General features: G+C 28.9%; 1 protein-coding gene and 1 pseudogene across 1 annotated transcript; both read right to left on the bottom strand.

The window, feature by feature from the left end:
- Positions 1–947: 947 nt before the first annotated feature.
- Positions 948–6415, bottom strand: LOC111282390 (pyruvate dehydrogenase E1 component subunit beta-1, mitochondrial). The gene is made up of 16 exons (XM_022870455.2): positions 6239–6415; positions 5841–5889; positions 5643–5717; positions 5169–5249; positions 5032–5058; positions 4858–4920; positions 4599–4685; positions 3392–3517; positions 3040–3173; positions 2854–2926; positions 2634–2699; positions 2069–2107; positions 1854–1978; positions 1652–1766; positions 1340–1422; positions 948–1199 (listed from the first exon to the last, which is right to left on the bottom strand). Exons 2-15 carry the CDS (start codon positions 5862–5864, stop codon positions 1354–1356), a joined length of 1104 nt encoding a protein of 367 aa, XP_022726190.1. The 5' UTR covers positions 5865–5889; positions 6239–6415; the 3' UTR covers positions 948–1199; positions 1340–1353.
- Positions 6416–19315: 12900 nt separating this feature from the next.
- LOC149518776 (uncharacterized) lies at positions 19316–20450 on the bottom strand (annotated as a pseudogene).
- Between the last annotated feature and the right edge of the window lie 423 nt (positions 20451–20873).

The raw sequence follows: 20873 nt of genomic DNA, 5'->3' as shown, positions 1-20873 counted from the left end.
TTTGTATCAACATAGTTAAATGTGAAACACATTTTTTTAAAATCCATATAATTTTTCGCATATCATTTCGATATATTGTCATCATGTGGTATTTAAATTTGCCGCGTCTAACTTCATTTATATAGACATTAATTTAAAACATACAAATTACAATATTTATATTTTTTAAAATATTATTTTTTTATTTTTTATCTTTTAATAAAATTATAATAAAATTTGACTCAAACTCGATTAAATAATTTATTTTAATTTAATCTAATGTGATTTTAAAAATTAATAAATTGAACTTAAAATAATCAAATGCAAATGATCTAAATCTAAATAATTCAAGTATCAAACTCAAAATACCCAAACTGAAATGACCAAAAATCATGTTAATCTAAACCAAAGATTACTCAAATTCTAAATGACTAAAATCTAAAATAATCCAAAATCGATATGACTCAATCCAAAATTAATTCCATTTTTTTTTAAGTCCAAAATCAACCAAAATGAATTAGCTATGCTAAATCCAATAGCTACCCAGTTGACGGGTCAAGTCATGAACTTGAATAATTATTAAATTTTTATTTGAAGATTTTTTCAATCTTATGACAAAATATAAGAAAGAGTTGTGCCCAAAAGAATAAAAACATATTAAAAAAAATAAAGACTGGTTGCGAAAAGTAGTGAAGGGTCACTTTCCAATTCAATGAACGAGACTTGGAGCCTTTGAGGTTGAACCATACCTGCTGTAATTAACCATCTAACACAACTTTTTCACATATTTCATTTAATTAAGAAATGCAATAAATATTTTAGATTACAGCTGACGATGGTAACAGGTTAGAGGAGAATCGATTTTCAACCCTCACCAGCTGGCCGATTGTCATTCTTTTAAGAAAAGATGACCATTAGGCCATCTTTCATTTCTTTCTCCGACTATGTAGTTATTCAAAAACATCGAATCAGCGCATTCAAAGTCCATTAAACTCAACAAAAATGAGATTAAAACACAAGCTCAGAAACAGTAGCAGATCCCTTTCCAGAGGGTGTGCACCACATAATAGAAAAAAACATAAATCTTGGCGTCCCAGGTTTGAACAGGCTATGTTCACATGACAAATAAAGTCACAATTTTCAGCCATTTCTAACAATGTCCCAGTTATTAAATAAAGCAGCTCCACCCCAAAAGTGTTATAAATCGTTTCCTGTAATTCCTGAAAAAAATTCATTGGTTATGTTAATAATTGACAATAAATAGAGTTAAAAAATCACTACAACTCAGCAACACAACTTCAAAAAAGATGATGCAAATGGTCAATATTGACACTAGCCTGTATTAGGAAAAGTTTCCCACCTGGATTGGTTCAATTATGCAGCAGCAGCCATTGGTACAGATCTGTAGCATGCTCTCTTTGCAGCACGGACAATATCTTCAACCTGCAGAATTCATAAATGAAGAAAATTAACTGATGGTCTATATAATGATAATTGTACAAACATAACATCCATGCAGCCATCAGACTAACTGGTTTGACAAAAGGATGTATTAAGATAAAGGAGGAGAAGGGGAATGGATTAAAGGAGGACCCTAGTTGTCAGATGCCTCACTTCACCAGAAGCTTTTAAAACTAATTAAAATATAAGAATAGGGAAAAAATGGAATCACTTGTGGCACAGCCATTCTCTCAAGGTTTGCTGCATATGGCATGGGAACATCAGCTCCAGCAATTCTCTGAACCGGTGCATCCAGATAAGCAAAACTCTCCTCCACAACAGATGCACTATGAAAGAAATATGGAGTAAATATACAAAGTGCCAGAATATTTGGTAAGAAGAAACTAAATGGCTAAAGAGAAAAGAACTCGAACCAGATTTCAGCACCAACACCATGCTGTGGAAATGCTTCTTCAACTGTTATTAGTCTGTTAGTTTTCCTGACTGAGGCGTTAATTGTCGATCTATCTAACGGCCTAATGGAACGCAAATTTATAACCTGTATTTAATAAATATCAGTCATTGCACATCTTAGCGGAATGATCAAATCAACTCGTAAGGACTTGCACTTCTTTGTTTTATAACTTACCTCAGCATCAATTCCATCCTTTTCAAGTATCTCAGCAGCCTGAACAACAAACAGTCTCTTAGTTAATAACTCCACAAGCTAACATATTAGTGCTATATAATTAAATTTCAGGAAATTACAAACAAGCTAACAAGAAAGAAATCCATAAAAGAGAACTAAGCATTCCCAATATGATACTGGATGTCCAATTAACAAGTGCACTAAGCTCTAATCCTAACATTTGCACTCATATTTAAACCTAAGCCACACCATATCTTAGGCAATTCTTGAACCCACAGATTAAAAGATAATCTAAATAAAACACAGGAGCCTGCGGTACACATGACAGATGAAGCATCCACCTAAGTCACTATCAGCAATGAAAACCATCACGCATCAAGTTCAAACTACTTGGTACTGTCCGTGGCCATTAATTATAAATCAATCTTTTTTCACAACATTAGTTCTACTTTAGATTACTCCTTTATCTCTCATCTGTAGAATCTTAAGCAAATGTATTTACAATCTATCTCAAATGAAAATTAGGCATGGGCATATCCAAACAGATATTGCATACAAGACATACCTTAAGAGCATGGCCCACCATTTTTGAAAAAGCTGTAATACTCACGTCCTTTCCTTCTCTCTCTATCTGTTAAAGTAGACAGTCGAAAAGTAAATTTAAAAGCCACTAAAATGTAGCTTCGTGAGATATGAGCTACAGCAGAATTACTGGCTGCGGAAACATCAATAATAGTAACAATAATAGTCTTGTGAGTAAAATTTCAAGGGCATCACAGCATTACCTTAGCTTTTCCAATTGGAAGGCAAAAACTGGAATCAAGAACTTCATCAGAAACAGGGAATGATTCACCATATCTGAAGCAGAAAGATTATATCAGAGCAACACTAGACATTAAAATTGTAATTGAAGGGCGACCAAAGGAGTGGGCGCTCAAAACATAAGAATCACATTTTACCAATTCACTTACAGCAACTCATTTTCAAGGAAAACAACTGGGTCTGGATCTCTAATAGCAGCTTTGAGCAGTCCACGAGCATCTTCAGAATTGTATGGTGACAGCACTTTCAACCCAGGACAAGAAGCATACCATGCTGCATAACACTGGATAATAATACAGAAGACAAAATAATCAAACAAGCCTCTTACCATATTGAAACTCAGCTAGACCTCTTAAAAAATGGAAATAATTAAACAGTAATCACAACACAGTACATAATAAATCAATTTTCAACCTCAGTAAGCTCAGGGGAACAGAGGAGAGTGGATGTATGTAAACAAACCAAATAATCGGGACAAGTAACAGTTAGGAGAAACCATACCTGAGAGTGTTGGGCACCAACACCAGCAGCAGCACCATTAGGTCCTCTAAAAACAATAGGTACAGACATCTGGCCAGCAGACATGTAGTTTGACTTTGCAGCAGAGTTAATAATATGGTCAATTGCCTACAATAAAAGCCAGAAACAGATCAAAGAAAATTTTGCATCAGAATAAAAATATGATAAAAACACATTTAAGAGTAAGCAAAGCCATTTATCTTATTTACTACCATTAAAAAAACCAATATTTCTTTTTCATTAATGTAGCTTTAAATTTGTGAAATTCTGGCGTTCAATGACTAAATCTAGATCTTGAGGAAAACACCAATGTTTATGTCCAAGCACATACAATGCTGAAACAGTCTAAAAGGACATCCAAATCACTTGCTCTTTTGAGCATCTGATTGTAAGATGTGAGCAGGAGGGAAATCAATCATGATTTCAAAAGCTAGGACACCTTTCACAGCAAGATGGCTACCACAAGAAGTCCAACGGTTCCATATTTTGGCAAAATGCATCTCCTTGGAAGGTTTTCCCGAAAAATCTTCTGCAGCGCCATATATTTGCTTGTCTTACCACTAGTTCTTTGATGATTAGCCAAATACATAATTCACAAATATATATATATATATGAAACAAAAAACTGAGAATCAATTATTACTAAACAAACTTGCTTTCCAACAAAATGATTTGGCGCCTTTAACCAGAACCACAAAAGATAAGGACCAACTACTGATAACAGGATAACCAACTCTGACAACACAATATAAATACCATTCTCTGTCCTTTACTTTTCAGTAATAATCTACAACCAAATGTATTTAGGTCTTGTCAAAATACAAAGAGAAGATCGAGATAACGATACAATAATTTATCTTATCCTTTGTTATTCAGCCAGTATCTTCTTACAAAAATACAGGTTGAACACATAAATCACTCATGTTTCTTCCGTATGTCAGGCTTCAAGCCAAAACATGCATACTTCATGCATACAAACTTCTAAGGATTTCAACCGCATATTACAAAAGCATTGTTAACTTCACTTGTCTTTAAAACAGAAAGCATGTGATAATATATTATCTCCTTTTTCTTTTCCATGACATGCATTTCAATTCATTGAGAAGTCATTTTTTAATTTTATACATATGGTAGCACAACCAACTAATAAAAGTGTACATAAGAAGAGATTAAAACAGAATCCTCTAACCTGCATGGAGAAATTAAATGTCATGAACTCTACTACAGGCTTCAGACCATAGTATGCTGCACCAACCCCAATCCCAGTAAAACCAGCCTGTGAAACAGGAAATAAACAACTGTGGTGAGAAAAAAATGTAATAAAAACTAAAAAGAATCAATACACACACATAAGATAAGCGTGTGAGATTAATCATTAGATCAATAATAATGAAATTCACAAAAAGAATAAAAGAGTAATAGCATAGGCATGGCAGGAATATAATAACCTCAGTAATTGGAGTATCAAGAACCCTCTCAGGTCCATACTTCTCCAAAAGCCCCTTGGATATCTACAAAAGATGGAAATAAAAGCCAATCCTCAGACAGATGTAACAATGCTTTTATGGCCTCTATCATACATGGTGAAATAAGAATTTTATTCTTGACCAAGAAATGCTAACCTTGTATGCGCCCTGATATTCTCCAACCTGCATTTATAAGTTTAAAAAACAAAAGCCATAAGAATGGGACTAAAAAAAGAATAGCCAACAATATGGTTAGAATTACAAAAAAATAGTTCCTGTTAACATTTTCTCACCTCTTCACCCATCAAAAAGACTTTTGGATCAGCCGACATCTCCTCATCAAGAGCAGAGTTCAATGCCTCTCTCACTGTCATCTGTGCATGTCATTACACAAAAAACTAAAATCAACATTCCTTGAGAGCTAAGCCTTGCCTTTAGCAGAGATTAACAATAACAAAAGCCATTTAACATTAACTACAAGTAATTGCAAACTATATACAAACACACCCAAATACAAGCATAACCATATTTGTGTGCGTGTGTGTCTTTGCATCTGCAAGCAAATATGAGATGCAGACTCTTCTTCAGAATTTGTTAATTGAAGCAAGTAACCTACACTACAGAGCAGCTCCTAAGATTAAACACAGCTACTCCATTGTGAACGAGTTAACACTTGCAGTAAGCAATTTGATAACCAATAACATTAAACCCACAACAATTGTAGAGCTACACTAAGATTAGATAAAAAAAAAGGTTAAAAAAGTTACCTGTTTTGCTGCAGATGAGTAACTTCTCAACACCGACCCAACAGGCAGAATCTTCTGCAATGCCTGCCCCAACAACTGCATAAAAAATTTTAAAAAAAAAAGTCATAAACTTACGAAAAACCAAAAAAAAAAAGCCTTCACATTTACTTAAACTTTAATATAGGTATATGAGAGAGCAGGAGAGTTTCCAGCACTCACCTTTTGCCTTACTGTTCCCAGCATCTTTCCTCTTTCACTTTAATTTTCTCTAATCACCAAACAACGACATATTTGTTAATGATTCCATTAATTGCAAAGCTAATCCCAGTTTCATATAATCAAAGAAGCAGAAAACAAATATTACAGTGTAATTAGATCACTGATTAGTGTAAAATGCTTGTTTAACATACTAACTATGAGTATTATCTATTCTAACAAAGTAAATCAGATGCTTATATCAGTAACAAATGATTCAGAAAAAAAAAAACGAAATTATATATATACAAACCTAGAAATAAATCGAGAAACCTAAATCAGAAATAATTTAAAAAAAACTGCAGCAAAGTGGGAGCCAAACGCTAATCGATGAAAAATCAAATCGGATAAGAAGAGCATACCTGTTCTCAATAATATAAACAAAAATTAGAGTTTGGACCTTAGTTTCTTTTTAGAGGGAATTAATCGGCAAGGAGATGGACAACAATGAAGAGGGGAAGAAGCGGTCAGGGGCGTAGCTAAGCTAAGCTAAGACTTCCGCTGTCCTGAATTAAATTCCCTTTGAACCACTTTTCTTTTCTTTTTCTTATTCTTAAAAAAATATATATGAACATTCCGGTGTGCAGCGGTCAAAGTGATTTAAGGGTCAGGATTCAATCTTAGCACACATCGGAGAACAATCGGGCGGTTCAGTTGTAATCAGAAAAGAGATATTTATTAATTCGATTTCTAGGGAATTTTTAATGAATTTTCGGGGATATTGTGGTCATTGCACCGTGGAACATAAGGGCATGTTTGGTAGAGAATGGTTGGTGCCGCTGGTTGGTGTAGAAAATCAGATGCCGAAACAAAGGCGACACTTTAAGAGTCAGAGTGTACGTGTCCAATATATAATTTGTATTTATTTTACATAAAAATAAAATTATCACTGTTTTAAAAAAAAATACCCACTAATTTTGTGGTGAGGTTTTTTTAAAAAAAAAACAAAAAACAGCAATAATCTAAAAAGAAAAAATGGAGGGTATAAGAAATCTACCCTATGGGAAAAGAGAAATGATGGCACTGGTAAGTCGGCGAGAGCGTGCCCAACGACCCCGCGAAGTGTCTGGTTTCGTTGAACTTGATGGATTTTTTTATCTTCGGATGAATTTTTTTTTTAATTTTAATTTTTTTTTACTCAATGCTCAATTGCAATGAAATCTTAAAAAATATGGAAATTGAACTTGATGCCTCCCTGTTATTGTATGCTAAATACTCAATCTTCTCCTAAATGTATAATAATTGGCGATATAAAAAATTAATTTATCCTATGTAGACATCTCAATCTATCTGAAAGTCTATGTTTGATTTTTGTTAATAAAAAAATAAAAAAAAAAACAAAAAAAAAGTTGAATTTAGGTTACAATTGGGTTGTAGGGTTTGAGCTAGGGTTAAAGGTGAAGTTTAATAGAAATTAAAATTCCTAACGGAGCTACCAATGCCTTGGGACATAAAATTGAGACAATCTTGATTTCTTCAGAAGAACAATATTATCTTATAATAGCGAAGCTGAATTTCAATTGCATAAATAACATCGTTAAATATAAGGTATGTGTAATGAGTTTACAGGCTGTTATAGACAGAAATGTTAAAGCATTAAAAGTATTTGAAGACTCAGTTCTAGTTATATATCAATTGAAAGAGAATAGGAAACGAGAGATTCAAAACTCATTTTATATCGCAAGTATATTCTAGAGTTGATCAAGCAGTTTGAAGATATTCAATTTGATCATTTGCCTCAGGAGGAGAATTTGATTACTAATACCTTGGTTACTTTAGCAGCAATGGTTTGAATTAATGATAGCGCTGACATTCAGCCCATCAGGTTAGATGTCAAGGACATGCCGGCTCATTGCTCTAATGTAAAAGAGGAGAATGATGGGAAGCCCTGGTATTATGATATTTTGCAGTACATTAAAAACTAATAATACCCAGTCCAAGCAACTGAGAATGATAAAAGGGTCATCTGAAGACTAGCTATGAGTTTCTTTTTGGATGGAGATGTTCTCTATAAAAGAAGCCATGATCAAGTATTGTTGAGGTGTGTAAATAAGGTCGAGGCAAAAAAAATTATTGAAGAGGTGCATGATGGAATATGTGGGGCACATGCCAATGGACATATGATGACAAGATAGATCATTAGAACAGGATACTATTGGTTGACAATAGAGAGTGATTGCATTGATTATGCTCGAAAATATCATAAATGCCAGATTTATGTTGATAAGATTCATGTTGTACCATCTATTTTACGTATTTTAGCACCACCCTGGCCATTTTTTATGTGGGGCATGGATGTCATTAGTCCTATTATCCCAAAAGCTTTTAATGGGCATACGTTTATTTTTGTGATGATAGGCTACTTCACGAAATGGGTGGAAGTAGCATCATTTGAAAATGTGACACGATCTATAGTTTGCAAATTTATAAAGAGAGAAATCATTTGCAAATATGGACTTTTAAAGAGAATTATTTCAAATAATGTCAAGAATCTGAATAGTAAGATAATACAAGAAGTATGTGCTCAGTATAAGATCAAGCACCATAATTCAGCACCATACCGTCCGAAAATGAATAGGACAGTTAATGCAACAAACGAGAATATAAAAAGAATTCTTGAAAAAATGATCGAAACCTATAAAGACTGGCATGAGAAGTAACCATTTAAACTATATACATATCGAACATTAGTGCATACCTTTATTGGGGCAACTCCATTTTCTTTGATTTATGAGATGAAAGCTGTACTGCCAGTGGAAATAAAGATCTCATCTTTGAGGGTTCTGAAAGAAGTTGAACTGGAAGAGGCCGAATGGATTCGAGAGCACTATGAACAGTTAAATCTCATTGAGGAAAAGTGATTGACAGCGTTGTGCTATGGTCAGCTATATCAAAGAAGAATGATGATGGCTCATGATAAAAAGGTTTGACCTCGTTGTTTTCGAGAATGTGAGTTGATTTTGAAAAGAATTCTTCCAAGCCAGCACGATAATAAAAAAATGTGGACTCCGAATTGGGAAGGGTCATATGTCGTGAAACGAGCTTTCTCAAGTGGAGCATTAATATTAGTCGAGATGGATGGAGATGATTTACCTCATCTTATAAATTCTGATGCTGTGAAGAAGTACTATACTTGAAAAAAAAGAAAAAAATGAAAATAAAAAAATAAAAAAATGAAGACTTAAGGCGAAAATTTAAAAAGAGCAGTTTGAGTCAAAAGGAGATTTATCTAAGTTGAAAACTTGAAAAAACAACTTAGATAAGGAGAATACAACATCGAAATTTGGAATTTCATTGGCAATGAGGCTAATATGTCATGAAGAGCTCTAAATTGTTAAGTGCATCGGATGGTTGAGTTTTTTAAAAAGATTTCAAGATGTATTATCATGATTATCTAATTGTTTTATTTTTGGACTTTATCCCCATACCCATTTTTGTAATTCTTTCTTTTTCAATTGGCTAAAGTTTACCATCATTTTTGCTAATAAAAGACATTTCATTTCACTATTTGTGTGTCTTTTCTGTTGATTATGTCTTAGCCATTCTTACTCTTTTCTCTTCAATACCTTACAATGGAAGAAATGTCTGAATGCATTCTTATTTTTTGAGATTGAAATAATGATTGATAAATGAATAATAGCATGAAAGATTTTTGCATTACATTAGAAAGGTTGAAAGTGATAAAGGCAAATTTGAAAAGTTCAGTTCCTGATAAGGACATTGAATTTGGAAAGAGATTTCTTGAAAAGGAAAAAATGAGAATTAAATGAGAGAAATGATTGAGAGTTACATTGATTTGGCCCTAGTATTTGAAGATTGAGGGGTTTGGGGCCCAAGAAAAAAGCTTTAGAAACTTAGGTACTACAATTGAATGAGAATTAATTAACTAGCATTTACATAGCATGCATTACACTTCTAAATGTCTAGTGCATAGCATACATTGCATTTGAAAAAGTTTGGTGTAGGGATGTTCTAAGATCCTACGTGAAGAAGATAGATGTGAAGACTTTTCGATCAAAGAGTTTCAAATTCTCATTTGAGAATAAACTTATGAGGCAAGATTTTAATCCTTGAAAAAGGATATTCCTTAATATTAAGAATGATTTGTAAGCCCTTCAAGCATAATCCCCTAAAATCCCTTTAGACATGAGTTATAACTTATTTGGACATGATTGTCAATGAGCAATTTATTTTTTCAAAAGTTGTGGTGCCTCTGTTTAGAGGAGTAATTTATTTTTTCAAAGTCGTTGTGCCTCTGTTTAGAGGAGCATTTTATTTTTTAAAGTCACGGTGCCTTTGTTTAGAGGAGCAATTTATTTTTTTCAAAGTTGTGGTACCTCTGTTTAGAGGAGCATTTATTATCATTGAGCCTTTGTTTAGAGAAACTTTGTTTACTTTTTTAACAAAAAAAATACAAAAATGTGTTGAGTTAATTGGATTATCTACGTCTTTGCACAATTCCTGTTTCACAAAAAATACGCAACGAGGGACAGCTGTAGACACCCCAATCTGTCTGTGGGCCTACGTTTGATTTTTGTTAATAAAAAATAATTAAAAATGAAAAAAGCTTTAAAAAATGAAAAAAAAAAAGTTGAATTTAGGTTGGAATTGGGTTGTAGGGTTTGAGCTAGGGTTAAGGGTGAAGTTTAACAAAAATTGAAATTCCTATTCGGATAGGGATTTTTTGGCTTTCAATCCTATAAATAGAGACCCTAAGTGAGGCCAGAGAATACATGAAAATACAAAAAGCAAATAGAGAGAAAACAAAAGCAAAAACAATGTTTAGAAATGCAAAAGCAGTTCTAAAATTTTTAGGAAATTTTTTTGAAATTTTTGGCATTTTTCTTTTGGGAAATTTCTGGAAAATTTTCAGATTTTGGGCAATTTTTTGACGAGATTTGAATTTTCCAACGACTTTTCTGGCGAAATTCAAAGTTTTCAGTGAGGCTTCCAATTTTCGGCATCTATTTTTCAGAAATCAATGAACTTCTGGCTAGATTTTGCTGACCCTACCCAAATTTCGTTGAAAATCTCAGAATCTAGTAAAGGATTCAGCCGATGTTCTTAAATCTTAGAAAGATAAGGGGTGAAAAGAAGGGAAAGAGAGAGAAGTAAAAAGAGAAATCTTGTGAAAAAAGATCGAATTCAGCCTTTTATACTATCACAAAAGACATTGTTTATGGGCATTAAGAGACCTTCAGGATCCACGTGTTTCTATTTGTCCAACCCGACCCGAGCGTAACCCGTTTTTAGTTGACTCGCGTTCCAGCCAAACCTTCAGCCAAGCTGAACCGCTTGAGCCATGCCTTCTAGTCGCTTTTATACCTCAAGCTGAGCCGTTTCAGCCGCTAAATCGAGTCACGTGAAGATTTTTTCATTTATTTATTTATTTATTTATTATTATTATCATTAATTTTACTTATTTATTTATTGATTAAATTGGAATTACTTATTAAGTAAGCATTTTTAAATACTTTCCTTGAAAATAAAATTTTCAAAAAAAATATTTTTGAAGAAAAGTTAAAAGTATCAATTTTCCTTGAAAATAAAAAATAAAAATTTTCAAAACAATATACTTTTGAGAAAAAGTTGAAAGTATCAATTTTTCTTGAAAATAAAATTTAAAAAAATATATTTTGAGAAAAAGTTGGAAGTACCAATTTTCTTTAAAAATAAATTTCTAAAAAAATATATTTTTAAGAAAAAGTTGAAAGTATTAATTTTTCTTGTATAAAAGAATGAGTTGTTTCTTATAAAACAAAAAAAAATATATCTATATCAAAAGTCGAATCATCATTCCTTTCTCATTTTGTCTTTTTCTTTCTTCTCTTGAAAAATTTTTAATGTTAAATAATCCGATGATGGAGCATTTGCAAGAGAAACAATAGTTTTCTTATATATTCTTGATGTGAGGGAATTTTTTTTAATTTTCTGTCAAAAATATTGGAGTTAATTAAGAATAATTTTTAAATTAATTACTTGATAAAATTTTTTAAGCTTATCGGATAACACGAAATTGAGTTGGTATCATCTTCTGATGGACGTTGAGAGGGTGCTATAACTTTTCTCACACGTAACTGTACTCTCAGACCTAGTTCTAGTTTCACAGACATTGAATCTACCTTTAAAGATACCTAAGCCAAACTTAGGATTTTTTTTAAAAAAAGAGGCAGATTCGATTAGTGGCGAATCGTGCCTAAATAAAAAAGATTTGTGACAACTCCTCAAGTAAATATCTAGTTATAGATCTACGGATCTAAACATTATGACACCTTGTGTTTAGATAAATATTAATAAAGAAAAGAAAAAAAATTGCAAAGGAAAGGAAAGGATATATATATATATATATATATATATATCTTTTTATTTAGATAATTAAAGTTAGTAAAAGAAAAGAAAGGAAAAAGATTTTAAAAATCATTATTTGGATAAAAAGTGAAAAAAGATTCATTATAATATTTTTTTTAATTATAATCTTTCATTGCCTATAATTTTAAAGCATTCATGAACTTTGATATATTTATTATCTTATTTTACCTCATAATTGTTGTTATATTAGTGGTTTTAATAAAGTAAAATATAAAGATATTTTACAAATATGCACTGTTAGATGATTGTGAGCTAGTCCGATATCTCATAAATCCAAAAAATATATATCTATTCATATTCAATAATTTATCAAAATCAAATCACCAAAAAATTATAAAAAAATTTTATATTGAAAGAGACATGTGAAATGAAAAAAAAAATGACTTTAAAAAAAATTACAAGATAATTGTGATGTGGTTAGGTTTTTTTTATTAAGTTTTTAGTATTAATAAAAAGATGGATATAATAGTTTTTTTATAAAAATAAAAACTTTTCAACTTTCTTTTTCTTAGCTTTTCCTCCAAATTGGGGTATTAAAAAAATTACAAAAGAAATCAAAAATTATTGAGTTTTCACCTTTTTCTTTTCTTTTAAATTAAACGTTTATCCAAATAAAGAAAAAGTTTTTCTATTTCCATTACTTTCCTTTATTTTCCTTTCTTTTTTCTTCTTCTCCTCTCAATCCAAACATATTATTATTGTGGCAGGTGAAATTATTAGTAAAGTAGATGAAATTAATGGTAGAAAATATAGTGTAAGAAAATAAATTAATAGTCATATATTTAGCATCCAATTGGATGAGTCATAAGATTAAAAATAATTGTGGATTTACGTGATTCTTTTATTTAATAAATAATTTTATTATATATTTATTTTCCTTTATATGATTATTTTCATTTTAAAATAATAATTATTTTTAAAAAATATTAATATATTTATACATCTTATAAAAAAACAAATAACATTTTATTTTATTATTTTTTATTCACTAATAATTTTTTTATTATAAAATTGATTATTTATTTTATGTATATATTATTTTAACTATTTATTTATTTATTAATTTACTAAATAATTATATATATGAAATGGTATTTGGTAAAAACAATTATGATAGAGAGATAAAACAAATGACCATTAATATATTTTTTTATAAATACATATTAATATATTTTTAAATAAAAATATATTAATTTTAATTAATCAAAAATAATAATTTATATTATTTAATAAAAATCTATTTAATAAATATAAATATATATGCATGGTATAAGCACAAGTGTGGATGCTATTTTACCCATTCTCATCCTTGTACTTGATAAAAATATCAAATCATACATATTCCCATCCACATCCCTATAATATAACACCCATCTCTATCTTCATTTGGGTAAAAAATTGAATTCTCCATTAAAATATAGATAAGATTGACATCTATAACCAAAACTACAAAACTACATAGTTTTGACCTATTGCTATGTAAGCTTAAACTAAAAATCCCATCATCATTCTCCCATTTCTTTTTAATCTCTTTCTTCCTCACCTATTGCATGTATTCATACCATCTTAATTTTCACATTAAAAAGAAAATTAAGGTTTTGATTAGCTTATAAATAATAGGTTGCATGTATACATATCTTCTTAATTTTCACATTAAAGTAAGATATACTTTTAAGAGTTTATGTGATTCTAAATAAACCAGTTCAAAGGTTAAGTTATTCGTCCAAATTTGAAAATCAATTCAAAATTTGAAAGAATTTGAACATGAATATTAGATTTGTTAACTGGATCTAAAGTAAAATTAAAGTCTTGTTTAAAAAATAGGCTGAGCTTTGGACATAAGATTCAAGATTTAAGCCCAACTCGACTTAGTAGTTATTAATATATTTTATATTTATAATTATATTATATAAAATAAATAACTAATTAAATAATATGTGTATATACATTTAATACCTTATGCTTATATGTATCAAATCTCACCCAAACACAAAATTAAATTAATAAATGATTTTAAGGCTTTATTTTGTTGATTATTTATTTTATCACAGTTAATATTTATTATAATATTTATTTTTATTATTTAAAAAAATGAAAATCTATGTGAGTTTGGACAACTTTTTTTAAAAATAAGTCAGATGTATATAGTAAATAAGGCTCATATTTATAGTCAGACTACGTTTGGATAAATTTAAAGCTTGTTAATATCATTTTTAGTCCTAATCCAAATTTAGCCCAACTCGACCAATGGCCAAATTTAATCGCAAACGAGAAAATGACTTTTTCAATAATTTTTGTATTTAGTTTTAATTTCAAAATTAGAAGTTATGCTCCTTTATTTGTTGATATTAGTTTTAACTTATTTAAGCATGCATAATTTTTTTTTTCCAATTTAGTTTCTTTCTTTAAAACTTGCATAATATTTATTTGGATTCATTTATGATAATTTATAGTAGATTGTTGTGATTTTCACTACAAATTATAAATGACTAAGAATTATTTTATTTATCCAAATTAACAAAAAAAAAAAGCTATGTTTGGCTACAAAAGTAAAACAAAAAAACAAAAACAAAACAAAAGCTATATTGTGGCATATCTATCAACTAAACACAATACAAAGGCAATATATGCACCTATGCCTTTCAAGATAAAGCTGGTAAAACTTTACAATCTTTCACATTAAAAGTTAATGGGTGATAAGAATGAAGATCATTGAATTAGTTTCACATAATTTTTCTGATGTCATGTTTCATAACAAGTATCAAGACAATTACATAGTAATAATTAGTATTTAGATGATTAACGATTTTTTTTTTTATCTTAGTGCTTCTTTTCTTTTTCTTTCTTGGATTATTAAAAAATACTCAATTTTCTATTGAATTTTTTGTTGAATGATGTCTTTTTTATTTTAAGTAAAACTTTAGTATTCATTAAAAAATAAAAAGGTTGAAGAAGTTAATCAACTATTTAACACATTTATATTTTTTATTTTAGGCTCTTTTTGAGTGGTGATTTTACTTTTTATTTTTTGCTTATTACATTTTTTCAAGAAAAAATGAAAGATACAAAATAAAAAATAAATTGAAAACTAAGGAAAAATATAAAAAAAGTAAAGTACCAACCAATTAAACTTTAATTATTCTGTTTTTATTAAAATTACAATAAGTTATAGTATTTCCGTCATTATATTTTTTTTAAATAAAAAATATAAGATTTTCTTGTCAACAGTTAGTAAAATCATAATTTTAGTTCGACTATATTTTTTTTTCATTAATTAATTCTTTATAAGAGCAAATTAAGAATAATTTTTTTATGATTCGGCAATCATTGATGGATACTATAATTGTTAAACATCCAATTTAAAAATAATTTGTAGGGTCTAACTTAAATATAATATTATAAAAAAATTAGATATTTACAAAATGTGGGACGCGTAGACGAAAATAAAAAAAATCTATTACGTGACAAATTTAGAAAGAGAAAAAAGAAATCTTAGTTCTAATATTTAAACATTTAACTTAAAACTAATTGATAATAAAAGAAGGTACCCAACTTGAATAAAAGATTATAAAAAATTGAATATTTATTAAATATAGGATAAAATTACTCTAACATAACTTACTATTGAAAGCAATATAAATAAATATATATAATTTACCAAAAAAAATTATCACACATAAAATTATCAAGTTAATTGCTAAAAGGGTCCAAATTAAGTAATCAAACCACCATTCAACCTAAATATCATTCAAATTTTAATTTATTTAATAATAAAAATTTAACATGAAATTATGCAATTTTTTCTATATTATTATAGTGAATAAGAAAAAGGAAAAAATTGAAGAGAAAATAGAAATGAAATGAGTTATGAGTAATTTGTTTGTGAGTTTAAGTTTCATCCTAAAGAATATCTATACCAATATTTGTATCTTAACATTTACCATTATATGATTATATATAGTGGATCAATTAGAATGTGTATATTCTTTTCTTAAGAGAATATAAAATTTACTTTAAACTAAAAAAATTAAAATTATAAAAAAATGTAACAAAAAATCATGCATAAGGCACGAGTTAAAAATAGTTAAGGTAATGAAGTGGCGGCGTTTGTACATAAAACGTCACTGAAATCTCGCATGGCAACGTTTATATGATAAATGCCACTATCTTCAGCAATTTAGTATTGGTTTTTTTTTAATGTTTTATGGGTTCTATATGGTGTAAAAGCTGCAAGATTTCTACTAAAACTATAAACTTTTTTTGTTCATTCATTCTTATTTTATAGTTTTTCGGTGTTTTAAGGGAAACCATCTTTGATTAATAATGCCCAATTACATGAATAATATGGCTCCTCTAAATCAGTATCTAAACCATTACCACCATGTGAAAGAAAGAATGTTAACCGCATGGTGGGGCATTTAGTATATGAAGTTGGGTCCAATTTGGGGCAAGCAAAAACCCGCCTTACCCCAACCTGTTACCATCTTTATAAACATCTATGGGAAGCTTGAAGTGAGTTCCATTTTGGATTAATAAAGGATTTTCACTCCTTTGTGTTTGAAGAACGTCCTTTCTTATCATTCAAACTCATATTTTAATTGTTTCTTATCATAATCATTCTATGTTCTTGCATATTTTAATTGTTTGTTTGTTCCATATATAAATAGCTGAAGTGGAGAAATGAGGACAACTTCAGCCCACCACCATTGTATTTTAATATCTCTCACACATCTTTTATGATTGCATATGGTGTGACAATAAATGTGCTGGTAAGTTCTATTGTTTTTTTGTGTCATTAAATGGTGCAGTTGTAAATCTAGTTATATATCCATAATTTAATAACTTAGATATCTTGATTATGTGATAATAAGCTTGTCTAAATTGCTGAACTTGGTTGATATAACCACGATTTAATGACTTAGATATCTTGATTGTGTGATAATAAGTTTATCTGAATAAGTGAACTTGGTTGTCACTATTGATATATGAGAAAAAGTTATGGTTTTAGTTTTTTTTTAGCTTTTGTGTCATTAAAAGATGAAATAATAAATCTGATTGTAGATATACAATTTAGTGATTTAGATAGCTCAATTATATGATATTAAATTTGTCTGAATGGTTGAATTTGGCTATCAGTATTGATATGAGTGAAAAAGTTATAATTTAAGTTTTTTTTTAGATTTTTTGTGCCATTAAAGGGTAAAATTATAAATTTAACTGTATATACATAATCTCGTGATTTAGATGGCTTAATTGTATGATAATAAAATTGTTTGAATTGTTAAACTTGACTGTTACTATTGATATGTGTGAAAAAATTACAATTTTAACATTCTTTTTAGCTCAATTATACGGTTATTTATTCAAAAAATAATTACTTTAATTAATTAATTTATAAGAGAAGGCAAAAGAGAATATGATTGAGCATGAATTTTGTATAATAATAATTTCTTGGAATTAATTTAGGTGGTCTACCAACTTACTCACCTTAAGTATATAAACTTTAATAAGTGTTTTTTTTTAATCTACCTTACTATCATAGTAAACACATGTTTTACTTTTTTCAGTAGGTTCTCAAACACAAAAGCAATCTTGCTGCAAAAAATCAATTATCTAATTCTAATGTTTCAACTCTCAACGATCATTAATTTCATACTTGTTGAATTTCTTATTTTATGTAGTTGGAAAACAGGTTTAAATTTTATTGTATATTTATTTCTTGTTGATGTACTCAAACAATTGATATATTTAGATATTTTATAAGATTTCGTTTGCTTTGTTGAAAATAGCTTCTTAAAAATAATTTTTGGAAAATGAATTATTTTTTAAAAAATTGATATTTTCTATTTTTTGGATGATCTTGTGAAAAACATTTTTTGGTTTTTGGATTTTTTTTTTGGAAAATCTGTATTTCTATTAGAGTAGAATTTTTTACATAACTATTTAAATAATATTTTTACACTTATCTAAAATAATAATAACAACAATAACATAAATATAAAAATAACAATTTATATATTAAAAAACACAACGTAATAAAATCATTATAATAAGGTCCTACAAATTTAGAAAAATAATCAAATAGTTTATATATTGTCTTTACACAGAAGATAATCCTACAAAAGTTACAAATCATGTCAATAATAATATAAATTGTAAGATTTTATTTAAATAAATTAGTTTATAGATCTACAAAATAGTTAATATTATTCTTACACATGATAAACCTACAATAATCATAATTAACCTAGACAAAGCAAATGGTTTTCATTCTACCAATCACATAAAAACAGTCAACCAACATCTAAGGTTCCATCTTTAATTCTTGAGGAACTTTTGAAGTCAAAGTTTCCTAAGATTGTTCGTTTTAACCATAAATGCTTTAGCTTGCTTCTTATGCTCCATTAGATAATCAGAGGTAGTAGCAAATCATTCCTCATCAAATCCCTCTATTTACATCACTTGCTCATAAAGATGTGCAATGTTAACTTGATCATCGGTGATTTTTTTTATGACATTAGCAATCTCACCAAATTGCTCTGCCATGTTATCAAGTTTTTCATTTTCGATACTTTCTTAAATCTTTTTATGATGAGATCTTGGTTGTGCAGTTCCAATTGACGAAGATGCTTTTGCTTTAACCTCTTCATTAACTTCAATTTTAAAGTTTATAGACATCATGTCAACCTCATTAGCCTCTTCCAAATTAATATCAACAAAAAAATTTAGCAAAACTTTTACTTCCCATAACTTTATCAACAACCAAAGCCATTTCATCATACATATAAATTTTTTTGTTAAAAAATTGTTCATACTTTTGATGTGCCTGTTTCAAGTCATAAACACAATAAGAACAACTAATCTATAATAATATAAAGTTATTAAAAGAAGAAAATTAAAATATTATCATCATTGGTCATATGTTTTTTATATCACACATTATCATCTTCAAATTGTCATCCAACCAAATCCACTATTTCTTCAAATTTTGCATATAATTTGCCATGTATTTTTTACTATCCTAAGATGATGGTCTACATAATTACGCTCACATTCAACTTTGAATTTTTTTGAAATAGCTATAACACTCGATTAAGTGCAAGTGTTTTGAAAGTATTTGATGGCTTATTTCCTTTTTGAGTCTCCTCAGTAAGTATTTTCAAAAATATATGCTTCGTTAGTTTTGTCCAATTGAATTGCTTTTATGAGCCCATTTCTATAATTCTAATTACACATTAATAAAAGAAATAATAATCCTCTAAGTATATAAAAGAAACATTAATACTAAACAAAGTATAGGAAAGAAACAATAATTTCAGCAATATCACTATCAAACAACTTCAATCCCATTCAAATAAAAAAAATAAAAAATTTTTGAAACACAACAACATTTAAAATTGAAAATTTGAAGTCAAATCTAAACCAAATTAATTTATTCTAGCCATATAATCAGGCCACATAGCTTGTGCGATTTTCTTTCTCTTAGTAGTCCATTCTCTTATTTCTTCTCTTTCTTCTCACTTTGTAAGAGTTGATCTTATCCATGAAGACTCATCTTCATCAAGTGTTCCTTGATTAATTGAGTTATTAAGATCAATTTCTATTATATGATTATGAATAACAAAAACACACTAACATTATATCCACTTGTGTCTGAAAATTTCAAAATAGTTCAATATCTAACACATAAAAATGACTCTTCAAAATCCAAAGACTTGCTCAATAGTAGTTCGCAATGATGAATGATGAAGATTAAAGAGTTCTTTTGCATTTTCTAAATAATAATCACTAAATTCTTTCAAATGATATCGAGCACCATGATATGGAGATATAATTCCATTCTAAATGCCATATCTAGCATCAACAAGGTGATATTTTCCTAGAAGTTTACAAAATTTAATTATTGCTAAATACATTCTAAGTATAAATAAGTACTATTATTCATTAGTTCTAACTATTACCTTTTGGAATTCTAAATCCTTTTGGACGTGCAAGTGCATCATGTAAAATACGAGAATCATATGTACTACTTTTCCAACCAACAAGTACATATGAAAATTTTAATCAAAAGTGATGGCAGCCAATATATTTCACATTGTCCCCCCTTTATGACTATGAAATCGATCTTGAATCTCAAGCGACACAAATGCATGAAGTTCCCACACAATTTTTAAAGTATGGGTAAAACATTGGTTTGTTTATTATTTTAGAAGGAGTTAGTTAAGGTAATCTAATGAGAAGTTTATATAATTTCAAAATAGCTCTCAACACAATCAAAGTAATGGTGAATTATCTTAATTGATCTATAATATATTGATCCAACCACTCACAACCTTACAATGTGGCCAATTAGATGCAAAAAATTATCACTTGTTTCCTAATATTCACTAATATAGTTGATTATAACAAATTGTTCCTAGTGAGAAGGTCACACAAATTAAAAAACGTAATTGGTTGCATCCTTATTTGATCAATACATTTTTGGTTACCTCCATATAAAATGTCATTAATATAACTTTCTTTTTCATAATCTTGATTGATATAAGGTTCACAGGTTATTTGGTTCCTAAATCTAGATCTTTCAACAACAATAATCTCAAAAGCTAATATTGAAGTAGCGGCACTCAT

This window comes from Durio zibethinus, chromosome 5 (genome assembly GCF_047325235.1).
Source record: "Durio zibethinus cultivar Kanyao isolate XHJ-2024 chromosome 5, ASM4732523v1, whole genome shotgun sequence".
In the NCBI taxonomy this organism is placed as follows: Eukaryota; Viridiplantae; Streptophyta; class Magnoliopsida; order Malvales; family Malvaceae; genus Durio; species Durio zibethinus.
Note: the sequence above shows the minus strand (reverse complement) of the source record. Positions and strands in the feature narration are given on the sequence as shown.

Bases quoted from the DNA above. Each gene is read 5' to 3' on its own strand.
- LOC111282390 (XM_022870455.2), bottom strand. From the start codon at position 5,864: ATGCTGGGAACAGTAAGGCAAAAG. The intron at 5,718-5,840 runs GTGAGTGCTGGA...TTTTTTATGCAG, and splicing joins TGGGAACAGTAAGGCAAAAG to TTGTTGGGGCAGGCATTGCA. The intron at 5,059-5,168 runs GTGAGAAAATGT...TTATAAATGCAG, and splicing joins TCTTTTTGATGGGTGAAGAG to GTTGGAGAATATCAGGGCGC.